The 22936-nt window shown below is 37.5% G+C and overlaps 1 protein-coding gene across 1 annotated transcript in view; it reads left to right on the top strand.

Moving 5' to 3' along the window:
- LOC133658899 (interleukin-1 receptor accessory protein-like 1-B) overlaps positions 1-22936 on the top strand; it is a 1088311-nt gene that overhangs the window by 1002782 nt on the left and 62593 nt on the right. The window contains exon 10 of the mRNA XM_062061400.1: positions 11797-11929. Coding sequence (XP_061917384.1) covers positions 11797-11929 — 133 coding nt within the window. The remainder of the gene's footprint in view (positions 1-11796; positions 11930-22936) is intronic.

The raw sequence follows: 22936 nt of genomic DNA, 5'->3' as shown, positions 1-22936 counted from the left end.
ACAATTTTAGTGTGATTAGTTTTTAAGTGTCATTGCTCAAAAAATAATAATTAATTAAAATCAATGGTGTTATGAGTTATTGACCTTTTTACGGCTCCAATTATTATATAATCTCAAATATCCCACTTAAAAATTTTATTGGGTGAAAATATTGCATATTTTGTGTTTTTTTCATTAAAAAAAAGGGTTTTCTTTGACAAAAAGAGCATACAATTTAAATCTATAAAAACATTTTATATTGACAGATAGACCCAATGTTGATCTAGAGATTTAAAAACTTGAATAATAACAAATAATAATACTGAATAATGACAATTTTTTTATATTTTTTGGACCAAAACCCTTTGGGGTCCCCGGGATCAAGCCTGAGTGGAGGCCTAAATGTATATTTTTTATACATACACTACCGTTCAAAAGTTTGGGGTCACCCAAACAATTTTGTGGAATAGCCTTCATTTCTAAGAACAAGAATAGACTGTCGAGTTTCAGATGAAAGTTCTGTTTTTCTGGCCATTTTGAGCATTTAATTGACCCCACAAATGTGATGCTCCAGAAACTCAATCTGCTCAAAGGAAGGTCAGTTTTGTAGCTTCTGTAAGGAGCTAAACTGTTTTCAGATGTGTGAACATGATTGCACAAGGGTTTTCTAATCATCAATTAGCCTTCTGAGCCAATGAGCAAACACATTGTACCATTAGAACACTGGAGTGATAGTTGCTGGAAATGGGCCTCTATACACCTATGTAGATATTGCACCAAAAACCAGACATTTGCAGCTAGAATAGTCATGTACTACATTAGCAATGTATAGAGTGTATTTCTTTCAAGTTAAGACTAGTTTAAAGTTATCTTCGTTGAAAAGTACAGTGCTTTTCCTTCAAAAATAAGGACATTTCAATGTGACCCCAAACTTTTGAACGGTAGGGTATATTGCAGAGGTGGGACCAAGTCATTGCTTTGCAAGTCACAAGTAAGTCTCAAGTCTTTGCCCCCAAGTCTCGAGTCAAGTCCCGAGTCAAGACAGGCAAGTCCCGAGTCAAGTCCAAAGTCAAGACTAGAAAGTCTCAAGTCAAGTCCCAAGTCCTGCATTTTGACTTTCGAGTCCTTTCAAGTCCTTTTAACCACAGACTAATATTTTTACACAGATTGTGTATGCTTTTAAAACGCTGTATTTATTTATTAAAACAAGTGCATTTGAAATTGCAGGAAAAAAAATAGTGCTGACATTGCAATTCATAATAGCACTATTAACCAGTCATTTTAATAGTTTAAACAATTTTAAACATTTAACTCATTCCTTTACAGAATAAACACATTTGCAAAAACAAACATTAACATACTATTGGTTGTATTTTATGAAAATAACATTACCACAAAGTTGAGAAGGAGCAAAGATCTTCAATATTTGTATGTGAGAATCACAAAGAAATCTTCTGGGGGAGGATGACGCCCCTACAGGGTTTGGTTTACAAACTTTCAGCCCCACCTAAAACAAAATTCACCAGCCGCCACTGATTATGATGCATTCTCATTTTAGGCAAAGTATAAGACAATACTTTCTTAACAGTATAATTGTAACCAGGAATAAGTCTTCAAGTAACAATATTCAAATACTAACATTGTTGGGTAAGACAGCATTTGGTTTTATTCTGAATCCAGTGAAACAGATTGGTGGTTTTAGCTGATATAAAGACTTTCAGGTGTTTATATATGTTTAAGTATTTGGCAGACGCTTTTATCCAAAGCGACATACATAAAAAATAGATATAAAACAATCACTGTAAACATTATCATTTAAGGGAAGAATGTAATACAAAATATCAATACAAAGTGTCAAGACAGAATAAACTCTCTGCTGCTGCAGCAACAGAGTTACAGTCTATAGGTCCCTAAAATATATAGATATCTAATGTATTCATACATTGTTTATGTACGATATACGCATGTATATATAATCTAATCATATTGTTTCTTCAACTTAAAAATAGCTGACCGTTTTTTTCCCCTTTCTCTGGGATTATATTCCCAGTTTTGATCTCGGACGTCTGGTCACTTATAGCGTATAAGAATATTATATTACTGTTAAGCAAACTATGAATAATAAAAACGCCAAAACATGTGGCCGTTATCATAGCTACACGTATGACAAAAAAAACGCGTGAAAATCAGTGGTATTCAGTGAGGTAAGATGAATTAAATTTGTTGACAGTTCATTGCTCCTGCCAAATGAATTGCACTGAGTGGAGCGGATCACCACTCCAAGATGGCGGCTCCGCGTCTCGTCTGCGCCAGTAGGCAGTAGCGCCCAATGCTGCGTACCCTTATAAGATGTCTATGGTTATAACGTTAGCAGTGAGTTTACAGCCTCACTGATTTAACTACATAGCAAATAAAAGTCATGTTACTTAGCCAATAAACGTTATCTTACATTCAAAACTTACCCTTCTTTGTGCAACTTCAAATGTCGAACGAAGTTGGAAGTTGTTGCGTCTCCGTCTGTAATATTCGAACTGCGTGATTTGCATACGGCAATTCGTTTTTTGTTGACCAAGTCGTAGTTTTTATACCCGAACGAAACCAACTTTGGCATAATTGTTTCTCACTGCCGCATTGTTTGACAACTCATGTTCGGTGGTTGTCCTGCAATTGGATTGGATGAGAGCTGTGGGATGAAAACAACGTAGATTTAATTTGATTGGCTGTTGTACTGACAGCACACACGCTGACACGCAGCACACACGCTTATAGACACAGACGTATAAAATGAAAGATACGGAGTGCTCGCAAATAACTTTTTAAGCTTTGGGTTTTGGGGAAAGTAGCAAGTCATGTCAAGTCAAAAGCCTCAAGTCCAAGTGAAGTCACAAGTCATTGATGCTAAAGTCTAAGTCGAGTTGCAAGTCTCTTTACATTTTGTCAAGTCGAGTCTAAAGTCATCAAATTCATGACTCGAGTCTGACTCGAGTCCAAGTCATGTGACTCGAGTCCACACCTCTGGTATATTGTATTGGTTTTCAAAATAAAAAAAATATCAAAATGGCCCCTGCTAGCTTTGATTTTTCAATGTGCGGCCCTCAGTGGAAAAAGTTTGGACACCCCTGTCATATGCCCAAAATGTGTTAGAATCCTAGTTCTTAGTGAGGAAATTTTTTGTGCTGAAAAAGCCAAAATGGTGAAACAATAACCTTGTCAGCACGGCTAACGAACGCCTCTTTCATCCATGCATCCATTTTCTACCGCTTGTCCCTTTCGCCCGAAGGCAGCTGAGATAGGCCTCTTTCAGTGTCAATCAAATTGTGTGTGAAAGCGGCACCTGTGACGTCACCGGCCTGTGACCCAACGCAGTGAAAGAGCGCCCCCTACCCCCCATGTGCTGCCCGCCTCATTATTCCTCTCATGTCACGTCCCTGGAGGACTCTCCTCCTTCCACCTCTCTACTCTGTCATGACTGTTATGCGCCCGCCCCATGTGCGTGTTGTTTACATGTGGCTCCACACAACAGCAATGCATCATGGGACGAGGGGAAGCACAATATGGCGACCTTGCCGTTAATCAGCCTCACAGACGACCATTATGCTTTACAGAATCCCCCATCATTATCCTAATGTTGCTGAATCTGTTTATAATGGCATCGCTACCCACGTTTTTCTCCCTCCGTACGAAGCTTGTCTGTCGGGGCGGAGAAATAATCAATCAGACTCCTGACCTTCCCTCATGAGCGGCGGCAGTGGCTCTAAATAAAATAACGTCGTCGTCAGCCTCCCCCCCACTTCCCCGGCGTGGCCTCCGAGGGGGGCTTAGGAGGCTGTTGAGTGCCCTTGTGTGTTCATTACAATTTCCTCGCCGTCATTTAAGTGCACTTACGTGTGCGCTTTTGACACGAGAGTCTCAGCCGGGTACTCTGGTGCCAGACCGAAGGTTGTCTGACGCTGCAACAATGTATGGGTGGACGCCAGTGTTGCGTAATCACCACTGTGCACAGGCACTGAAACAACAAAATTAATGTATTGAAAACACGCCCACCACACACGCCGTGCAGTATAATATGAAAAATACTATAATTAGAGATGTCCGTTAATGGCTTTTTTGCCGATTTCCGATATTGTCCAACTCTTAATTACCGATTCCGATATCAACCGATACCGATATATACAGTTGTGGAATTAACACATTATTATGTCTAATTTTGTTGTGACGCTCCACTGGATGCGTTAAACAATGTAACAAGGTTTTCCAAAATAAATCAACTGAAGTTATGGAAAAATAGTGCCAACATGGCACTGCCATATTTATTATTGAAGTCATTTTTTTTTAACATGCCTCAAAACAGCAGCTTGGAATTTGGGACATGCTCTCCCTGAGAGAGCATGAGGAGGTTGGGGTTGGGGGGGGGGTGCGGGGTTGAGGTGGGGGAGGGGGGTAGGGGGTAGCGGGGGAGTGTATATTGTAGTGTCCCGGAAGAGTTAGTGCTGCAAGGGGTTCTGGGTATTTGTTCTGTTGTGTTTATGTTGTGTTACGGTGCGGATGTTCTCCCGAAATGTGTTTGTCATTCTTGTTTGGTGTGGGCTCACAGTGTGGCACATTTTTGTAACAGTGTTAAAGTTGTTTATACGGCCGCCCTCAGTGTGACCTGTATGGCTTTTGACCAAGTATGCTTGCATTCACTTGTCTGTGTGAAAAGCCGTAGATATTATGTGATTGGGCCGGCACGCAAAGGCAGTGCCTTTAAGGTTTATTGGCGCTCTGTACTTCTCCCTACGTCCGTGTACCACTCCGTACAGCGCCGTTTTAAAAAGTCATAGATTTTACTTTTTGAAACCGATACCGATAATTTCCGATATTACGTTTTAAAGCATTTATCGGCCGATAATATCGGCTGGCCGATATTATATATATATATATATATATATATATATATATATATATATATATATATATACACATATATACATATATATATATATATATATATATATATATATATATATATATATATATATATATATATATATATATATATGTATATATATATATATATATATATATATATATATATATATATATATATATATATATATATATATATATATATATATATATATATATATGTATATATATATATATATATATATATAAAAATACAAAACAATAATATTAATAAACAAGAGAATGGAGTGTGACTAAATCCAAGAGTGGTTGGTGTGGGACTATGTGTAGGAATTAATGAGTGTTACCGGGAGTGTTGAGCGAGAGGTGAGGAAGTCCAAAGGGGAGACAAGGCAGAGCTCAGAGGTCCGTGAGCAGGCAGGTAGTCGGGGGCTATAGCGAGGCGTCGAAGGTCCGTGTCCAGGTGGGAGGTCGAGATCCAAATGGGCAGCCAAGGAAACGAAGGGAATACGGGAAGACGAGACACACGGCTCGTCACGCGGGAACGAAGGGGTTGCTGCCAGGAACGACACGGGAGGACACGAGACCAATCAACACGACGGGGGAGAAACACAGAGAGAGAAAGCATAGAGCTTGGTTAGTCGCTTACTGTTCGGGAACAGATGACTACGTTCTGGCACAGGATGCAGGTTTGCGCTGGCATAAGAAGGCAGGTCTTCTGATCGGCCACAGGTGCGCTGATTGCTGGCGATTGATTGCAGCTGCCGGCTGCAGCAGGAGATGAGCGCCGGTGGGCGTGTCCCAAAGCGCTCCGCGGAGCTCAATGAGGAATGTGCAGCGGCATGCGCTTGCGCCGTGACAATATATAGCCTATTATGTGTGCACTATTGACTAGTGATGCACCAAAATTTCGCCCACTGAAAAACGAGTTTGATCACCGAAAACAGCGCTGCCGATACCGGATGTAAACAAGACGTACGCCATTGTCTGGAGCGTTGTCAGCATGTCTGTGATGTGGACGCAACTTTAATACAGCCTAGATACTGTATACCCTACAAAATGTGCAAATATCAAGAGGACAGTGGCGGCTTGTAAGAAGAGAAAGTCCAACTGGAGCAGCAGCGCCAAGCAAGTGTGATGTCATGCTCGCTGCAGTTCGCCTCTTTTGTCGAGGACAGCGAGGGACATAATTAGAGTCTATGAAAAACGAGTACAGTCTATAACAGTGGTTCTTAACCTTGTTGGAGGTACCGAACCCCACCAGTTTCATATGCGCATTCACCGAACCCTTCTTTAGTGAAAAATAAAATGTTTTTTTTCTTTCAAATTCAAGACAAAGTTATATGTTTTTGGTAACAATTAAGTATGGGGAACAGATTCTAAGTAACAAAGACTTAATTTAGAGTTATTTGGACACTAGGGGAACATATTCTAAGTAATAGACACTTAATTTAGAGTTATTTGGTTAGGGTTAGGGTCAGGGTTAGAGGGTTGGTCATTGGTATCCATCCATCCATTTCCTACCGCTTATTCCCTTCGGGGTCGCGGGGGGCGCTGGAGCCTATCTCAGCTACAATCGGGCGGAAGGCGGGGTACACCCTGGACAAGTCGCCACCTCATCGCAGGGCCAACACACATTGGTATATATTGTATATATGTTATAGACATAATATAATATATCTGTATATATAATATACTGTACACATATTATCTGTATATTCGTATATATTATGTTATATTTTATATTGCTATATTTAGTCTATTTATACCTGCATTGTCCTTTCCATCCTTACACTTTCCATCATTGTAACTTAGCTACTGTGTTGAACAATTTCCCTTGTGGATCATTAAAGTTTGTCTGAGTCTAAGTCTAAGTTAGGGTTATAATAAGCCCATGCCGAATAAGGCATTAATAAGTACTTAATAATGACTAGTTAAGAGCCAATATGTTACTAATTTGCATGTTAATAAGCAACTAAGTAATGGTGAATATGTTCCCCATACTAAAGTGTTACCATGTTTTTTTTACTTGTGCATAAAATGAACCGTGCATGAACATCACCTTGTTCAAACAACAACACCAACACAGTGCATAAACTCACAACAAACTACACACCTGCAAATCAGTCAGCTGTTGCCGTATCCCTAATACGCCGATAGGGAGAAGTTTGTATCTACGCGATGAGTCGGGTGTGTTTTGACCTCCGCCGAACCCCTGAGGCTGACTCACCGAACCCCTAGGGTTCGATCGAACCCAGGTTAAGAACCACTGCTCTATAATAACACCAGAAAAAGATGCTAGATATGTTGCTAGTCGTTTTTGATTTTTTTTTAAGTCTGGTAACACTTGAAAAATGCTCAAAGTACATTGCAAAACGATATAAAAATATATGTTAATTCTTATTAATAACACATTTGTTTTTAAATGTATGGATACATTTTTTGAGCCTTTTTAAAGAAAATCATATCATCATAGCAAATTATGTGATGATGTCATAGTGACCACGCCCCCACCACCACAGGCTCCTTGGCAATCTAGGAGAAAACCCTTAATTTGCTACGCCAACAAACGGTGCTTGTATCTCAAATTGCTGCTCGTAACTTAAAGCATGACAGTTAGCAGAGAGACTGCTCTTATCTCAAAACACTCTTAGGTTGGGGCACTCTTAAGTCGAGGTGCCGCTGTAGGTGCTTGCATATGAGTCTCAAACTCAGTTTAACTGGAGGGAGTTGCCCAATGTGTGTTGTGCTGTAAAAATATATTTAACTATTAGCCTCACAGGGTGCACAGGCCGCAAATCACACTAGACACCATAAAAGTAGGTGACAGTGTCATCACCAGGAAAGATGAGGTCACCTACCTAGGTTCCATTCTAGAGGCTAACCTTTCCTGTGATAAAATGGCAACCAAGGTAATCAAAAAGGTTAACCAACGAACGAGATTTCTCTACAGAATTTCCTCTCTGGTCAACAAAAGCACCTTGAGGATTCTGGCGGGAACTCTCGTTCAACCCTTTTTCGATTACGCATGCACCTCCTGGTACCCTAGCACCTCCAAAACCCTCAAATCTAAACTCCAAACATCTCAGAACAAGCTAGTCAGGTTACTTCTAGACCTCCACCCCAGATCCCACCTCACTCCTACCCACTTCTCTAAAGTGGGCTGGCTCAAGGTGGAGGACAGAGTTAAACAACTTGCACTGAGCCTAGTCTATAAAATCCGCTACACCTCCCTGATACCGAAGTACATGTCAAACTACTTCCTTAACGTAAATGACCGCCATAACCACAACACCAGGGGGTGCTCCACTAACCACGTTAAACCCAGATTCCGAACTAACAAAGGTCTTAACTCATTCTCTTTCTATGCCACATCAATGTGGAATGCGCTTCCAACAGGTATAAAAGAAAGGGCATCTCTATCCTCCTTCAAAACCGCAATAAAAGTTCACCTCCAGGCAGCTACAACCCTAAACTAACACCCTCCCCGGATTGCTAATAATCAAATGTAAACAATCAAATGCAGATTCTTTTTCTTATGCCTTCTGATCTCTCTCTCTCTCTCTATGTCCACTACTTGATGTCCATATCCCCCCCACCCCCCCCCCCCCTCCCTCCACACCCCTGATTGTAAATAATGTAAATAATTCAATGTGATTATCTTGTGTGATGACTGTATTATGATGATAGTATATATGATAGTATATATCTGTATCATGAATCAATTTAAGTGGACCCCGACTTAAACAAGTTGAAAAACTTATTCGGGTGTTACCATTTAGTGGTCAATTGTACGGAATATGTACTTCACTGTGCAACCTACTAATAAAAGTCTCAATCAATCAAAAAAACTATGACGTTATGTAGAGCAGTGGTCCCCAACTTTTTTGTAGCTGCGAACCGGTCAACGCTTGAAAATGTGTCCCACGGACCGGGGGGGTGGGGGGGTGGGGGGGGGGGGGGGTGGGGTGCACTAATTGAAAGTGTATCTTGTGTTTTCTTAAATAATTTTTTTTTTTTAAAAACATACGTCACAGCATTATATATCATTATATTGATATATAATGTATATATTGTGTTTTTTTTGTTGATTTAATAAAAATAAAAAATAAAATAAAATAAAAAAAAAATATATATATATATATATATATATATATATATATATATATATATATATATATATATATATATATATATATATATATATATATATATATAAATTATTTTTTTAATTTCTTGTGCAGCCCGGTACCGGTCCGCGGCCCGGTGGTTGGGGACCACTTAAAGACTTTTTCTGGTCTTTTTGGGCCTCAAACTTGCTGGCTCACATTTTGTGGCCCTCTACAAGTTTGAGGCCCAAAAAGACCAGAAAAAGTCACTAAATTAGTCACTGGTTGCTTGAGAAATGCAATCTAGAGGGGTCCGAATACTCTCTGAATAATTCTCAACACCAACCCCTCCTGCTATGTCTTCCTATTCTCTGGCAGAGGTGTGCTAAGAAGCAGCGTTGCCATGCCTTTCTACTGCATGGAGTTGTATTGACAAGCTGCATTCACAGTCCCATTATAATGTGTTAATGACAAGGGCGAATAGGTAGCGCCAAATGTATCTGTGGCGGTCAAACAGCCATAACTTAACACCAGGTCTTCTATTTTTGTATTCTGAATTGAATTTAAAGAGACTGTAAACGTTATGTTTGCGCTGTTCATCAGGGATAAGTAGATGATAATACGAGGTGTATTTAAACATACTGTAAGTACAGTGGGTATTATTACCCTAATTGTTGGATATACATATTTAATAGATATATTGTAGTGAGTGAGAAGAACCACAAGAGGAACACCAGTCTTCTTAATCAAATTTATGTAGTGCAGTAAGAATGTAATGCCCATATACAACAATTTGGACAACAACACTGACATTTAATTTATGAATGCATTAAAGATGATTCACTGCCAAATTAAGTAACAACAAAAGTTTGTTTTTAGTCGGCCCAAGCAAGCCATCAGAATTTATTCAATCCACTATAAAAGAGACACTTTTATAACTTTTCAGCATTTACTTGGAGGATTAAAGTAGTTCCTAAAGTATTGTCGACACTAAAGGAGCAGTCAGCGTTTTCTCACAGCCTCTGAGAAGAAGAGTCAAGGCAGATTTAAGCACATGTTAAAACCTTACGTAAGAGCGGGAGGACTCTGCATCACCTGTTAGCTATTGTTCCTGCAGGATCAAGCAGAAATCGCCCCCTGGTGTTTGGGAGGCACACTGCGTTCGGCCAATGATGGACTTAGACCTTGTAAACTGGCAATTAACAGTGAGGTGTGAAAAGAGAGCACAAAACTCAAAACCAGTGAAGTTGGCACGTTGTGTAATTCGTTAATAAAAACAGAATACAATGATTTGCAAATCCTTTTCAACTTATATTCAATTGAATAGACTGCAAAGACAAGATATTTAATGTTCGAACTGAGAAACATTTTTTTTTTATTGTTTTGCAAATTATCATTAACTTAGAATTTAATGGCAGCAACACATTGCAAAAAAGTTGGCACAGGGGCATTTTTACCACTGTGTTACATGGCCTTTCCTTTTAACAACACTCAGTTAACGTTTGGGAACTGGGGAGACCAATTTTGGAAGCTTTTCAGGTGGAATTCTTTCCCATTCTTGCTTAAGTTGTTCAACAGTCCGGGGTCTGTGTTGTGGTATTTTAGGCTTCATATTGCACCACACATTTTCAATGGGAGACAGGTCTGGACTACAGGCAGGCCAGTCTAGTACCCGCACTCTTTTACTATGAAGCCACGCTGTTGTAACACATGGCTTGGCATTGTCTTGCTGAAATAAGCAGGGGCGTCCATAATAACGTTGCTTGGATGGCAACATATGTTGCTCCAAAACCTATATGTACCTTCTAGCATTAATGGTGCCTTCACAGATGTGTAAGTTACCCATGCCTTGGGCACTAATACACCCCCATATCATCACAGATGCTGGCTTATGAACTTTGCACCTAGAATGATGGTTCTTTTCCTCTTTGGTCCGGAGGACACGACGTCCACAGTTTCGAAAAACAATTTGAAATGTGGACTCGTCAGACCACAGAACACTTTTATACTTTGCATCAGTCCACCTTAGATGAGCTCGGGCCCAGCGGAGCCGGTGGCGTTTCTGGGTGTTGTTGATAAATGGCTTTCGCTTTGCATAGTAGAGTTTTAACTTGCACTTACAGATGTAGCGACAAACTGTAGTTACTGACAGTGGTCTTCTGAAGTGTTCCTGAGCCCATGTGGTGATGTCCTTTACACACCGGTGTCGGTGTGAGGGATCGAAGGTCACGGGCATTCAATGTTGGTTTTCAGCCTTGCTGCTTACGTGCAGTGATTTCTTCAGATTCTCTTAACCCTTTGATGATTTTACGGACCGTAGATGGTGAAATCCCTAAATTCCTTGCAATAGCTGGTTGAGAAATGTTGTTCTTAAACAATTTGCTCACGCATTTGTTCACAAAGTGGTGACCCTCGCCCCGTCCTTGTTTGTGAATGACTGAGCATTTCATGGAAGCTGCTTTTATACCCAATCATGGCACCCGCCTGTTCCCAATTAGCCTGTTCACCTGTGGGATGTTCCAAATAAGTGTTTGATGAGCATTCCTCAACTTTCTCAGTCTTTTTTGCCACTTGTGCCAGCTTTTTTGAAACATGTTGCAGGCATCAAATTCCAAATGAGCTAATATTTGCAAAACATGCCGTGTTCCAGTTCGGCTTTGTACTAAATGACTTTTTATGTTGTGTTTAAAATGTGTGCATACGTTGTCTGAAGCAACAAGAAACGTACATCGTGGAATAGCATGTATCGATGACGTGACGTTATGAGAGGTGTCTAAATGTGGTCTCCGCTCTTTTGCAGGAGGAGCTCTCAACCTGACGTGTCGAGCCTTTTTCGGCTACAGCGGGGACGTCAGCCCACTCATCTACTGGATGAAAGGAGATAAGTTCATCGAGGATCTGGACGAGGAGCGAGTGCAGGAGACAGAAATCAAGTAAGGAAATTGTGATTCCCCCCCTCCAAAAAGGTCTTAAAAAGAAGGGGTCGTCCTATATTTGGGGTGGAGACTTTTCGACACACAAACCAGCGACTTCTCCCCATGTGATTCAAAAATTGTTTTTCCGGCACACACACCGGTCACCTGCTGTTACCAGGAGTTGGTTTTTTTTACAATACATAATACTAATTTAAAATGATATTGAAAACATTGTTGTTTTTTTCTAAATTGTCTTTTCCAAAAAGAGGTCTTGAAAAAAAAAAGAGGGCGTCATATATTTTGCGGTGTCTTATATTTCAGACAGTGCAGCATTATGTTATAACAACAAAACTATGGAGGGTCAAATGGGACAAAATGAGATCAATAAATACATTTTTAAATAATTACCTTAATGTGGCATTATTTAATTAAAATGAGAATTAAATACATAAATGTGTTTTTAATTTATTTAATGAATAAATACAGTTTTACATAATTTTATTGAATTATGTAATTGTTTTATCATTCAAATCATTATTAAATAAATAATAAAAAAATACAAATAAATGATAACTAAATTATTAATATTAAACTTGCTTTAATTCATGATGTATTGAGTTTTTAAATAATTATTTCAGGGTGTAATTAATTACTTCACCAGTTATTGTATTATTTTATTAACCTGTGTGGCAGCACTTCAATCATTTATTTGATCTTTTTTTTACAGTACCAGGCAACATTTTAGAGACACCTGCTATTATACACTTGCATTATAAAATGTAATTAATACAACTAAATTAATAATACAAAAATGTTTATTATTTCATGAAGTATATAATTATTTAATTAATTATAATACAACTAAATTAATAATGATATAATTATTATTATTATTTCATGAAGTATTTGATTAATTATTTCAGGGTTTCATTCATTATTTCATCGGTTATTTATTTATTTCATTAACCTGTGTGGCAGCACTTCAATAATTTATTTGATCTTTTTTTTACAGTACCAGGCAAAAGTTTAGAGACACCTGCTATTAAAAATTAATAATTATTACAACTAAATTAATAATTCTAAAATTATTATTATTTCTATTTAATTATAATACAATTAAATTAATACAACTAAATTAAAAATAATATAATTATTATTATATGATGTATTTGATTATTTGATTACCGGTAATTATTTCAGGATGTAATTCATTATTTCATCAGTTATTTATTTCATTAACCTGTGTGTCAGCACTTCACAAATGTATTTTATCTTTTTTTACAGTATCAGTCAAAAGTTTAGAGACACTTGCTAACGCTATTAAATGAGAAAGTGTCTCCAAACGTTTGACTGGAAATAGAGCTTGGTAAAAAAAAAAAGCGTCACATTAGCAATTTTGGTTTACATTGACTTAAAGCAAGCATAAAATGTGTGTTTGGCTTGTGTGAGTGCACCTTCTGCTGCGACACACTTTAAACCCCCTTCATTTTCTGTATTGGAAATGTGACAGCACTTTGCTGGCGACTGCAGTTAAGGTGAAGACATATAATCAATGCAACAGAGTAGTATGCAAATATACTGTGCTACTGAAGCAACATGTATTTTCTTCATTCAAACTCATGAATAGCGATCCAAAGCGGCGAGTCAAGTCAACATTATAGCGAAATAAATGGAAAGTGAGCAGCTGCTCGGAATGAAGCGAGTGCATCTGTGGGAAAATTGTCGGTTCCATCCGGGGCGTAATGTGGAGTCAATAGGCTGAAACATTGCAAACCATTTGATTTCTCCGCCGTAACTCCTCAGGATGGATGGGAAGCTCAGCCCGGAAGGACTTGGCTTTGGGGACATTTTCTGTTTAGAAAATGGTTATTGGGACGAGACACTAGTGCAGTGTTTTCAGCCTTTTTTGAGCCGAGGCACATTTTTTGCGTTGGAAAAATCCGGAGGCACACCACCAGCAGAAATCATTAAAGAACAAAACTCAGTTGACAGTAAAAAGTCGTCGTTGCAATTGTTGGATATGACTTTAAACCATAACCAAGCATGCATCAATGTAGCTCTTGTCTCAAAGTAGGTGTACTGTCACCACCTGTCACATCATGACTTATTTTGAGTTTTTTGCTGTTTTCCTGTGTGTAGTGTTTTAGCTCCTGTCCTGCGCTCGTATTTTGGTGTCTTTTTCTCTTTTTTTGGTATTTTCCTGTAGCACTTTTGTGTGTTCCTTTGAGCGATATTTCCCGCATCTATTTTGTTTTAGCAATCAAGAATATTTCAGTTGTTTCTATCCTTCTTTGTGGGGACATTGTTGATTGTCATGTCAAGTTCGGATGTACATTGTGGACGCCGTCTTTGCTCCACAGTAAGTTTTTGCTGTCGTCCAGCATTCTGTTTTTGTTTACTTTGTAGCCAGTTCAGTTTTAGTTTCGTTCTGCATAGCCTTCCCTAAGCTTCATTGCCTTTTTTTAGGGGCACTCACCTTTTGTTTATTTTTGGTTTAAGCATTAGGTACCTTTTTACCTGCACTCTGCCTCCCGCTGTTTCCGACATCTACAAAGCAATTAGCTACCGGCTGCCACCTACTGATATGGAAGAGTATTACACGGTTACTCAACCGAGCTCTCAACAACAACACATCATTTGCAGACTATAATTACTGGTTTGCAAAAAATATTTTTAACCCAAACAGGTGAAATAAGATAATCTCTCACTGCACAAGAGACTGTATCCCTAGTGGTTGAAAAACACTGCACTAGTGCACTTACTTTTAGTGTTGTAAGTGCCCTTGAGCAAGGCGAGGCATCACATTGGTCAGCTTTTCCATCCCGACCATAACCCCAAGTGTGCCCTTTCATCGTCTCTGAGTGTTTATATTGTTATAAAACCATATCCAGGCAGTAAGATAACAAATTAGAGATGTCGCCTTTTTTACCAAACATTTTTTGATATATGTTTGTAAGACAAAGACAACAAAACCACCATTTTAATTAAGGGTCTCCCAATCAGATACTGGAATCAGATATTTTTCATTCCTTTTCATTCATTTATTTCAGGCAATGACGTAAACAAAAAGTACAAGGTAGACAACACATAATAATATAAATTAATATAATACAAAAGGTAATGTACAGTATGTAAGCATGATTATCTAGATATTAGTCCAATAGCCGCTAAAAAGAGGTATCAGATTATATTGCGGGTAAAATCTCCGATACAAGCAGTCCTCCAGTGTGTTTATTTGTGCAAAGCTGCAGCCAGAAACAACTGCATGTCCTTCTATAGGCACAAAAGTTTGGTCTTTTCTTGCATTTTAGTGAATTCTTTATAAAACGTAAACATGGTAGGCTATACCGCCGGCTACGTGAGCAGCTATACAACAGCTAAGTGCATAATAGTGTCCGTATTTGATTGATTTTTCCGTATCAAACAGCACATTTGTCAATAGAAACAAGTATCAAATAATTATAGTGATAGCACATTACTTACACATACAAAGTCTCCAAGGCAGAAGCGTATTAGAAAGTATCCAGTAACAAACCACATCATTCAACTTACCGCAACATGAGCTTCATTTAATATATTATTGTGCACGAAGGTCGTCAAAAAAAAAAAAAAAAATTACCGCTCCAGTTTAACTTAAAGACAGCATGAGTTCATTTCAGGCGGTTACTGATAAATAGGCTAGCATTCATCATACTTAACATTCTTCTCTGTTTGAGTAATTTCACTTGATCAAACCTTTTTTAACACTCCACACTATAAAATAATACAAGAATGTAGGATTCAGGCTGATATCGTATTTAATCAATACTCAAGGTTCCAATATCGATATCATATTGGAAATGGAAAAAAAAACTATCTTTTTTTCAAATATGTTTAAATCGTATCGGTGTCAGTCCATGAAATATATACTGGAACCCTAGTTAATGGATTGGGTTCGGGAAAAAGTCATTTGACACGAGTGTGAGACAATATACAGTATATATATATATATATATATATATATATATATATATATATATATATATATATATATATATATATATATATATATATATATATATATATATATATATATATATATATATATATATATATATATATATATATATATATATATATATATATATATATATATATATATATATATATATATTCAATTAAATAAAACAATTACAAAAATTAAGTAAAATAAAAAGAATAAAAAATTAATTTACAATTAAAAACTAAAAAATTATATATATATATATATATATATATATATATATATATATATATATATATATATATATATATATATATATATATATATGTATGTATGTATGTATGTATGTATATATATATATATATATATATATATATATATATATATATATATATATATATATATATATGTATGTATGTATGTATGTATGTATGTATATATATATATATATATATATATATATATATATATATATATATATATATATATATATATATATATGTATATATGTATATATATATATATATATATATGTATGTATATATGTATGTATGTATATATGTATATATATATATATATATGTATGTATATTATGTATGTATATATATATATATATATATATATATATATATATATACATATATGTATATATATGTATATATATATATATATATATAATATATTTATATTATATATATATATATATATATATATATATATATATATATATATATATATATATATAATATAATATATATATATTTACATAATTTTATGTAAATTGTTTCACCTTTTGTTAAAAAAAAAAAAAATCAAGTTTCGTTGCAAAGACCAACATTTCCCATTTTTACCCTTATTTTCAAATGATCCAAATATTGTCAACATTTGCTTTTTGAACCTAATATATGACGGCCCTGAATATAAGACGGCCCTTTTTTTTTTCCAGACCTGTTTTTGGAAAGATATGTTTTTAGGACAAACTTAAGGGGAGGAAAATATTTTCGTATTTCTTTAAATCAACTTTTCAATTTCAAACTAATAAGTTGGCAGGCTCACTTTTGGAGAAGTCATATGGTGCCACCTCTTGACCCTCACGTAAGACAACACTCAATATAAGGCCACCTTATTTACCCACACTTGGTTTTGCAAAATGTAAAAAAAAAAAAAAAAAATCAGGATCAATGAAATAGGAACCTAGTAGTTGTTTATCAATAGACTTATCAGATAAAATGTTTTATTATCTATAACAGGGATCTTAAAAGTGTGGCCTGGAGGCTATTTGCAGCTAATGTTTTAAAGGCCCACAGCACATTCTAAAAATGCTAGTAAAATAAACAAAAACATAACAAAAGTCGAATGTTATTTTATATTTCTAAATGTTATTTAGAAAAAGTTGCAATGTTGACTAATAAAACAAAGCTGTTTTTTTCTTTAAAACTGTCATTGCTCAAAACATACTATTGAATCAAAATTAGGGATGTCCGATAATGGCTTTTTGCCGATATCCGATATGCCGATATTGTCCAACTCTTTAATTACCGATACCGATATCAACCGATACCGATATCAACCGATATATACAGTCGTGGAATTAACACATTATTATGCCTAATTTGGACAACCAGGTATGGTGAAGATAAGGTACTTTTTAAAAAAATTAATCAAATAAAATAAGATAAATAAATTAAAAACATTTTCTTGAATAAAAAAGAAAGTAAAACAATATAAAAACAGTTACACAGAAACTAGTAATTAATGAAAATTTGTAAAATTAACTGTTAAAGGTTAGTATCATTAGTGGACCAGCAGCACGCACAATCATGTGTGCTTACGGACTGTATCCCTTGCAGACTGTATTGATGTATATTGATATATAATGTAGGAACCAGAATATTAATAACAGAAAGAAACAACCCTTTTGTGTGAATGAGTGTAAATGGGGGGAGGGAGGTTTTTTGGGTTGGTGCACTAATTGTAAGTGTATCTTGTGTTTTTTATGTGGATTTCATTAAAAAAAAAAAAAACGATACTGATAATAAAAAAAACGATACCGATAATTTCCGATATTACATTTTAACGCATTTATCGACCGATAATATCAGCAGACCGATATTATCGGACATCTCTAATCAAAATCAATGTTTTTAAGAACGATTGACCTATCGAAGGCTCTGATTACTTCACATCAAATATTCCACTTTGAAAAAAAAAAATGTGTGGAAGATTTTGCATATTTTGTGTGTTTGCCATAAAAAAAAAACTAGTTTTATTTGACAAGAAGGGCAGAAAACAAACAATAAAACAACATTAAAAAGAAGAAGCAAACTTAAAATTGACGTATAGATCTGAAGTTGATGTAGACTCTAGAGACTTAAGCGTTAAATAAATAATGTATGTATGCCCTGGAACACGATTATCATCATTTCATGACCGAAGCAAAAAACTTTTACACATTTATACTTTCTGTGTGGAGTTTGCATGTTCTCCCCGTGACTGCGTGGGTTCCTTCCGGGTTCTCCGGCTTCCTCCCACCTCCAAAAACCAGTGACGTGCGGTGAGGTTCATGGCTGGTGAGGCACTGACTTCATCACAGTCAGATTTACAAACATATGAACCCTAAAGAGTATCTTATTCACCATTTGATTGGCAGCAGTTAACGGGTTCTGTTTAAAAGCTCATACCAGCATTCTTCCCTGCCTGGCACTCAGCATCAAGGGTTGGAATTGGGGGTTAAATCACCAAAAATTATTCCCGGGCGTGGCGCCGCTGCTGCCCACTGCTCCCCTCACCTCCCAGGGGGTGATCAAGGGGATGGGTCAAATGCAGAGGACAAATTTCATTACACCTAGTGTGTGTGTGACAATCATTGGTACTTTAACTTAACTTTAACTTTACACATACAAACTGTAGCACACAAAAAAGCACATTTAATAAAAAAAACGTTATTATGATCTTACCTTTACTTATAAATGAAGTACATGCGCCGCTGTTGTGCTGGATTAATGCACCCCCGCCGTAGAATGCACCCCCTGACGGGAGTGTTGTATCAACTAAAGCCCACACTTCAACTTTCCACGTGCAAGATTGAATCTATTTAAAAAAGTTATTTAATAAGAAGCCAAAAAGTGCAAAAACAATAATGTTTGTGTTGGAGGAGTTGTGAATGAATGAAATATGAAATCCGTGCTGCAGTTTGCAGGTGTACCTAATGTTGTGGCCCTGCAGTCATTCAAATTGGCCCTAGTGTGTGAATGTGAGTGTGAATGTTAAGTTAAGTTAAAGTACCAATGATTGTCACACACACACTTGGTGTGGTGAAATGTGTCCTCTGCATTTGACCCATCCCCTTGTTAACCTCCTGGGAGGTGAGGGGAGCAGTGAGCAGCAGCGGTGGCCGCGCTCGGGAATCATTTTGGTGATTTAACCCCCAATTCCAACCCTTGATGCTGAGTGCAGAGCAGGGAGGTAATGGGTCCCATGTTTATAGTATTTGGTATGACTCGGCCGGGGTTTGAACTCACAACCTACCGATCTCAGAGCGGTCACTCTAACCACTAGGCCACTGAGTAATGTTGTTTGTCTATCTGTGTTGGCCCTGTGATGAGGTGGCGACTTGTCCCAGGGTATACCCCGCCTTCCGCCCGGATGCAGCTGAGATAGGCTCCAGCACCCTCCGCGACCCCCAAAGGGACAAGCGGTAGAAAATGGATGGATAGTTCCTAGACTGGCTTGTACGTATAAATAGAAACCCTCTTTTCAGACGTTTTTATGAAAATAAAAAAAAATCTGTCTTACAGTATATGTGGGCCAGGAAGGTAATACTATGACAAATGTTTAGTGTATTTTTACATGTGTATGTCCTTTTCAAACGTTAAAATATTACCTTTAGGTTAATAAATGTTTTATGCAGCATCCTTGAACAGACAGGACGTTCCAATCTCTTTCCAGGGCAGTAGTGAAACATCCACCCGACACAAAAAAAAAAAATCCCCACTTTCCTGCTCGCTCTCTCAAAGATGTCCAAAATGAGCTCATTTCCAATGCGTCTTCCTCGGCGGCGCCATAGAACACATTTTAAACAAGTCCATTCGCCGCTCCGTGTGCATGTTTCCCATTAGAGCTGTTTGGAAAGGCTGCAGCTCTGGGGAGACAGCAACTGTCAGATGGTTAACAACCACCATTTTTCACATCGCCGCCGCTTCTGCTATCTCCCTCTCTGCACCCACCTAACGCGGCATACAGATGGGCGGGCGAGGACGAGGGCGGCGGATGAGAGATTGCGAGAAGGTTGGCGAAAAGGAGAGAGCGTAACGAAGACGCGTATGGGACGTGTTGGTGCCGCGGCGTGAATACGGGGAGGGAAATAAATCTCCTTTTAAGCAACACACTTCTCTACAACTCACAGGTTTCCCCCAAGATCAAAAGCACACTGAGGCTGCGTTCGAATTTGAGATTCTGTACTTTGGTCCGGACCAAAAATAAAACAGAGATACTTTGCTGGTCCGCAGTGTTCAGACTAGGGTTAGTATAGTACCGTGATACTAAGGAATCCGGTCCCCCAATCCCCCCGCGCCCCTGTCGAAGTCACGTCGTGTCATTGCTGGTTTACAAGCAGAGGAGCATGTTCGGCAGCGAACAATCACAGAGTACTTACAAGCAGACTCAGTGTGTAGACAGGAAAGGGAGAACGGACGCATTCCGACTTCAAAACTAACGATAAAGGTGAAATTATAACACTGGAACGCCCACCGGAAGAGGTGCTTTAAGACATGGCTAGCTCGCTAGCGGCTAAAGTCCAGCCCCATTCGGCAGTGTTTTAGCTACTTCAATCACTAATCCTCGCCTCCATGGCGACAAATAAAGTAAGTTTCTTACAAGTATCATCCCTGCAGGACAAGGAATAGCTAAACATGCTTCACTACACACCGTAGCTCACCGCCGTCAAAATGTAAACAAACGCCATTGATGGATCCACACCTAACATCCACTGTAATGATACCAAGGACAGGTAATTGATAATACTATGATTACGTCGATCCATCCATTTTCTACCACGTGTCTCTATAATAACATTTAAAATATTAGTAATAAAATAATAAATCCTAAAGTGAAATTACAATGTATGGTATTCATGATCATTCGGAGACCTTTAACATATCATGTAATATATATCAATACAGTCTATTAGCATGTTAGATGGGTGTGCATTTTGGAACAAAGGGAATTGTTATTCGTGTTTATATTGCACACAAACCTATTTAAGTGACGGGCTGTAAACCAGTGTTGACAGCCACGGACGTATATGTGTTTATTACACTGAACAAAATACAAACGCAACACTTTGGTTTTTGCTCCCATTTTTCATGAGTTGAACTCAAAGATGTAAAACGTTTACTATGTACACAAAATACCTATTCCTCTCAAATATTGTTCACAAATCTGTCTAAATCTGTGTTAGTGAGCATTTCTTCTTTGCCAAGATAATCCATCCCACCTCACAGGTGTGGTATATCAAGATGCTGATTATTGCACAGGTGTGCCTTAGGCTGCTCACAATAAAAGGTCACTCTGAAAATGTGCAGTTTTATCACACACAGCACAATGCCACAGATGTCGCGAGTTTTGAGGGAGCGTGCAGTCGGCATGCTGACTGCAGGAATGTCCACCAGAGCTGTTGCCCGTGAATTGGATGTTCATTTCTCAACCATAAGCCGTCTCCAAAGGTGTTTCAGAGAATTTGGCAGTACATCCAACCGGCACTCACAACCGCAGACCACGTGTAACCACACCAGCTTAAGACCTCTACATCCAGCAGGTGCACCTCCATGATCATGATTGAGACCAGCCACCCGGACAGCTGCTGCAACAATTGGTTTGCATAACCCAAAATATTTCAGTAGAAACTGTGAGAAACCGACTCAAGGAAGCTCGTCTTCATGCTCGTCGTCCTCATCGGGTTCTTGACCTGACTGCAGTCCGTCGTCGTCGTAACCGAATTGAGTGGGCACAAGGGCTGTGAATCTTTGGGTGTCCCAACGATTCGATTCAAAATCGATTCTTGGGGTCACGATTCGATTCAAAATCGATTTTTTTTTTTCAATTCAACACGATTCTCGATTCAAAAACGATTTTTTTACATTTTGTATTAATTTTTTTTAATTGTATTTCTTTTTTTAATGAAAACAATACACAACAATACCATAATATATCCAAAAACCAAACCCGACCCAGCAACATTCAGAATAGCAATAAACAGAGCAATTGAGAGCAATTGAGGACACACAAACTGAAAAAAATATTACTAACAACAGTATCAATATTAGTAACAATTTCAACATAGCAGTGATTAAAAATCCCTCATTGATATTATCATTACAAACATTAATAAAAATAAAAAAAAACATTATTTTAAATGAACCAAAATATGACTTATTATATCATTGTGAAAATATTGGACACAGTGTGTTGCCAAGCTTATGAGATGCGATGCAAATGTAAGCCACTGTGACACTTTTGTTCTTTTTTTTTCTTTTTTTTTTATAAATGTCTAATGATAATGTCAATGAGGGATTTTTAATCACTGCTATGTTGAAATTGTAACTAATATTGATACTGTTGTTGATTAATATTCATTTTTGTTTCACTACTTTTGGTTTGTTCTGTGTCGTGTTTGTGTCTCCTCTCTATTGCTCTGTTTATTGCAGTTCTGAGTGTTGCTGGGTCGGGTTTGGTTTTGGAATTGGATTGCATTGTTATGGTATTGCTGTGTATTGTTTTGTTGGATTGATTAATTTAAAAAAAACAAAAAAAAAACAATTTAATAAATAATAATTTTTAAAAAAAAATAGATTTTTTAAAATGAGAATCGATTCTGAATCGCACAACGTGAGAATCGCGATTCGAATTCGAATCGATTTTTTCCCACACCCCTAGTGGGCACGTACCAGCATACTCACCGACATGTCACCCATTGGAGCATGTTTGGGATGCTGTGGATCGACGTACACGACAGCGTGTGCCAGTTCCTGCCAATATCCAGCAAC

The sequence above is a fragment of the Entelurus aequoreus genome, linkage group LG10, assembly GCF_033978785.1.
Source record: "Entelurus aequoreus isolate RoL-2023_Sb linkage group LG10, RoL_Eaeq_v1.1, whole genome shotgun sequence".
Lineage (NCBI taxonomy): Eukaryota > Metazoa > Chordata > Actinopteri > Syngnathiformes > Syngnathidae > Entelurus > Entelurus aequoreus.
The sequence above is the reverse complement of the archived record's forward strand: the minus strand, read 5'-3'. Positions and strand labels throughout refer to the sequence as shown.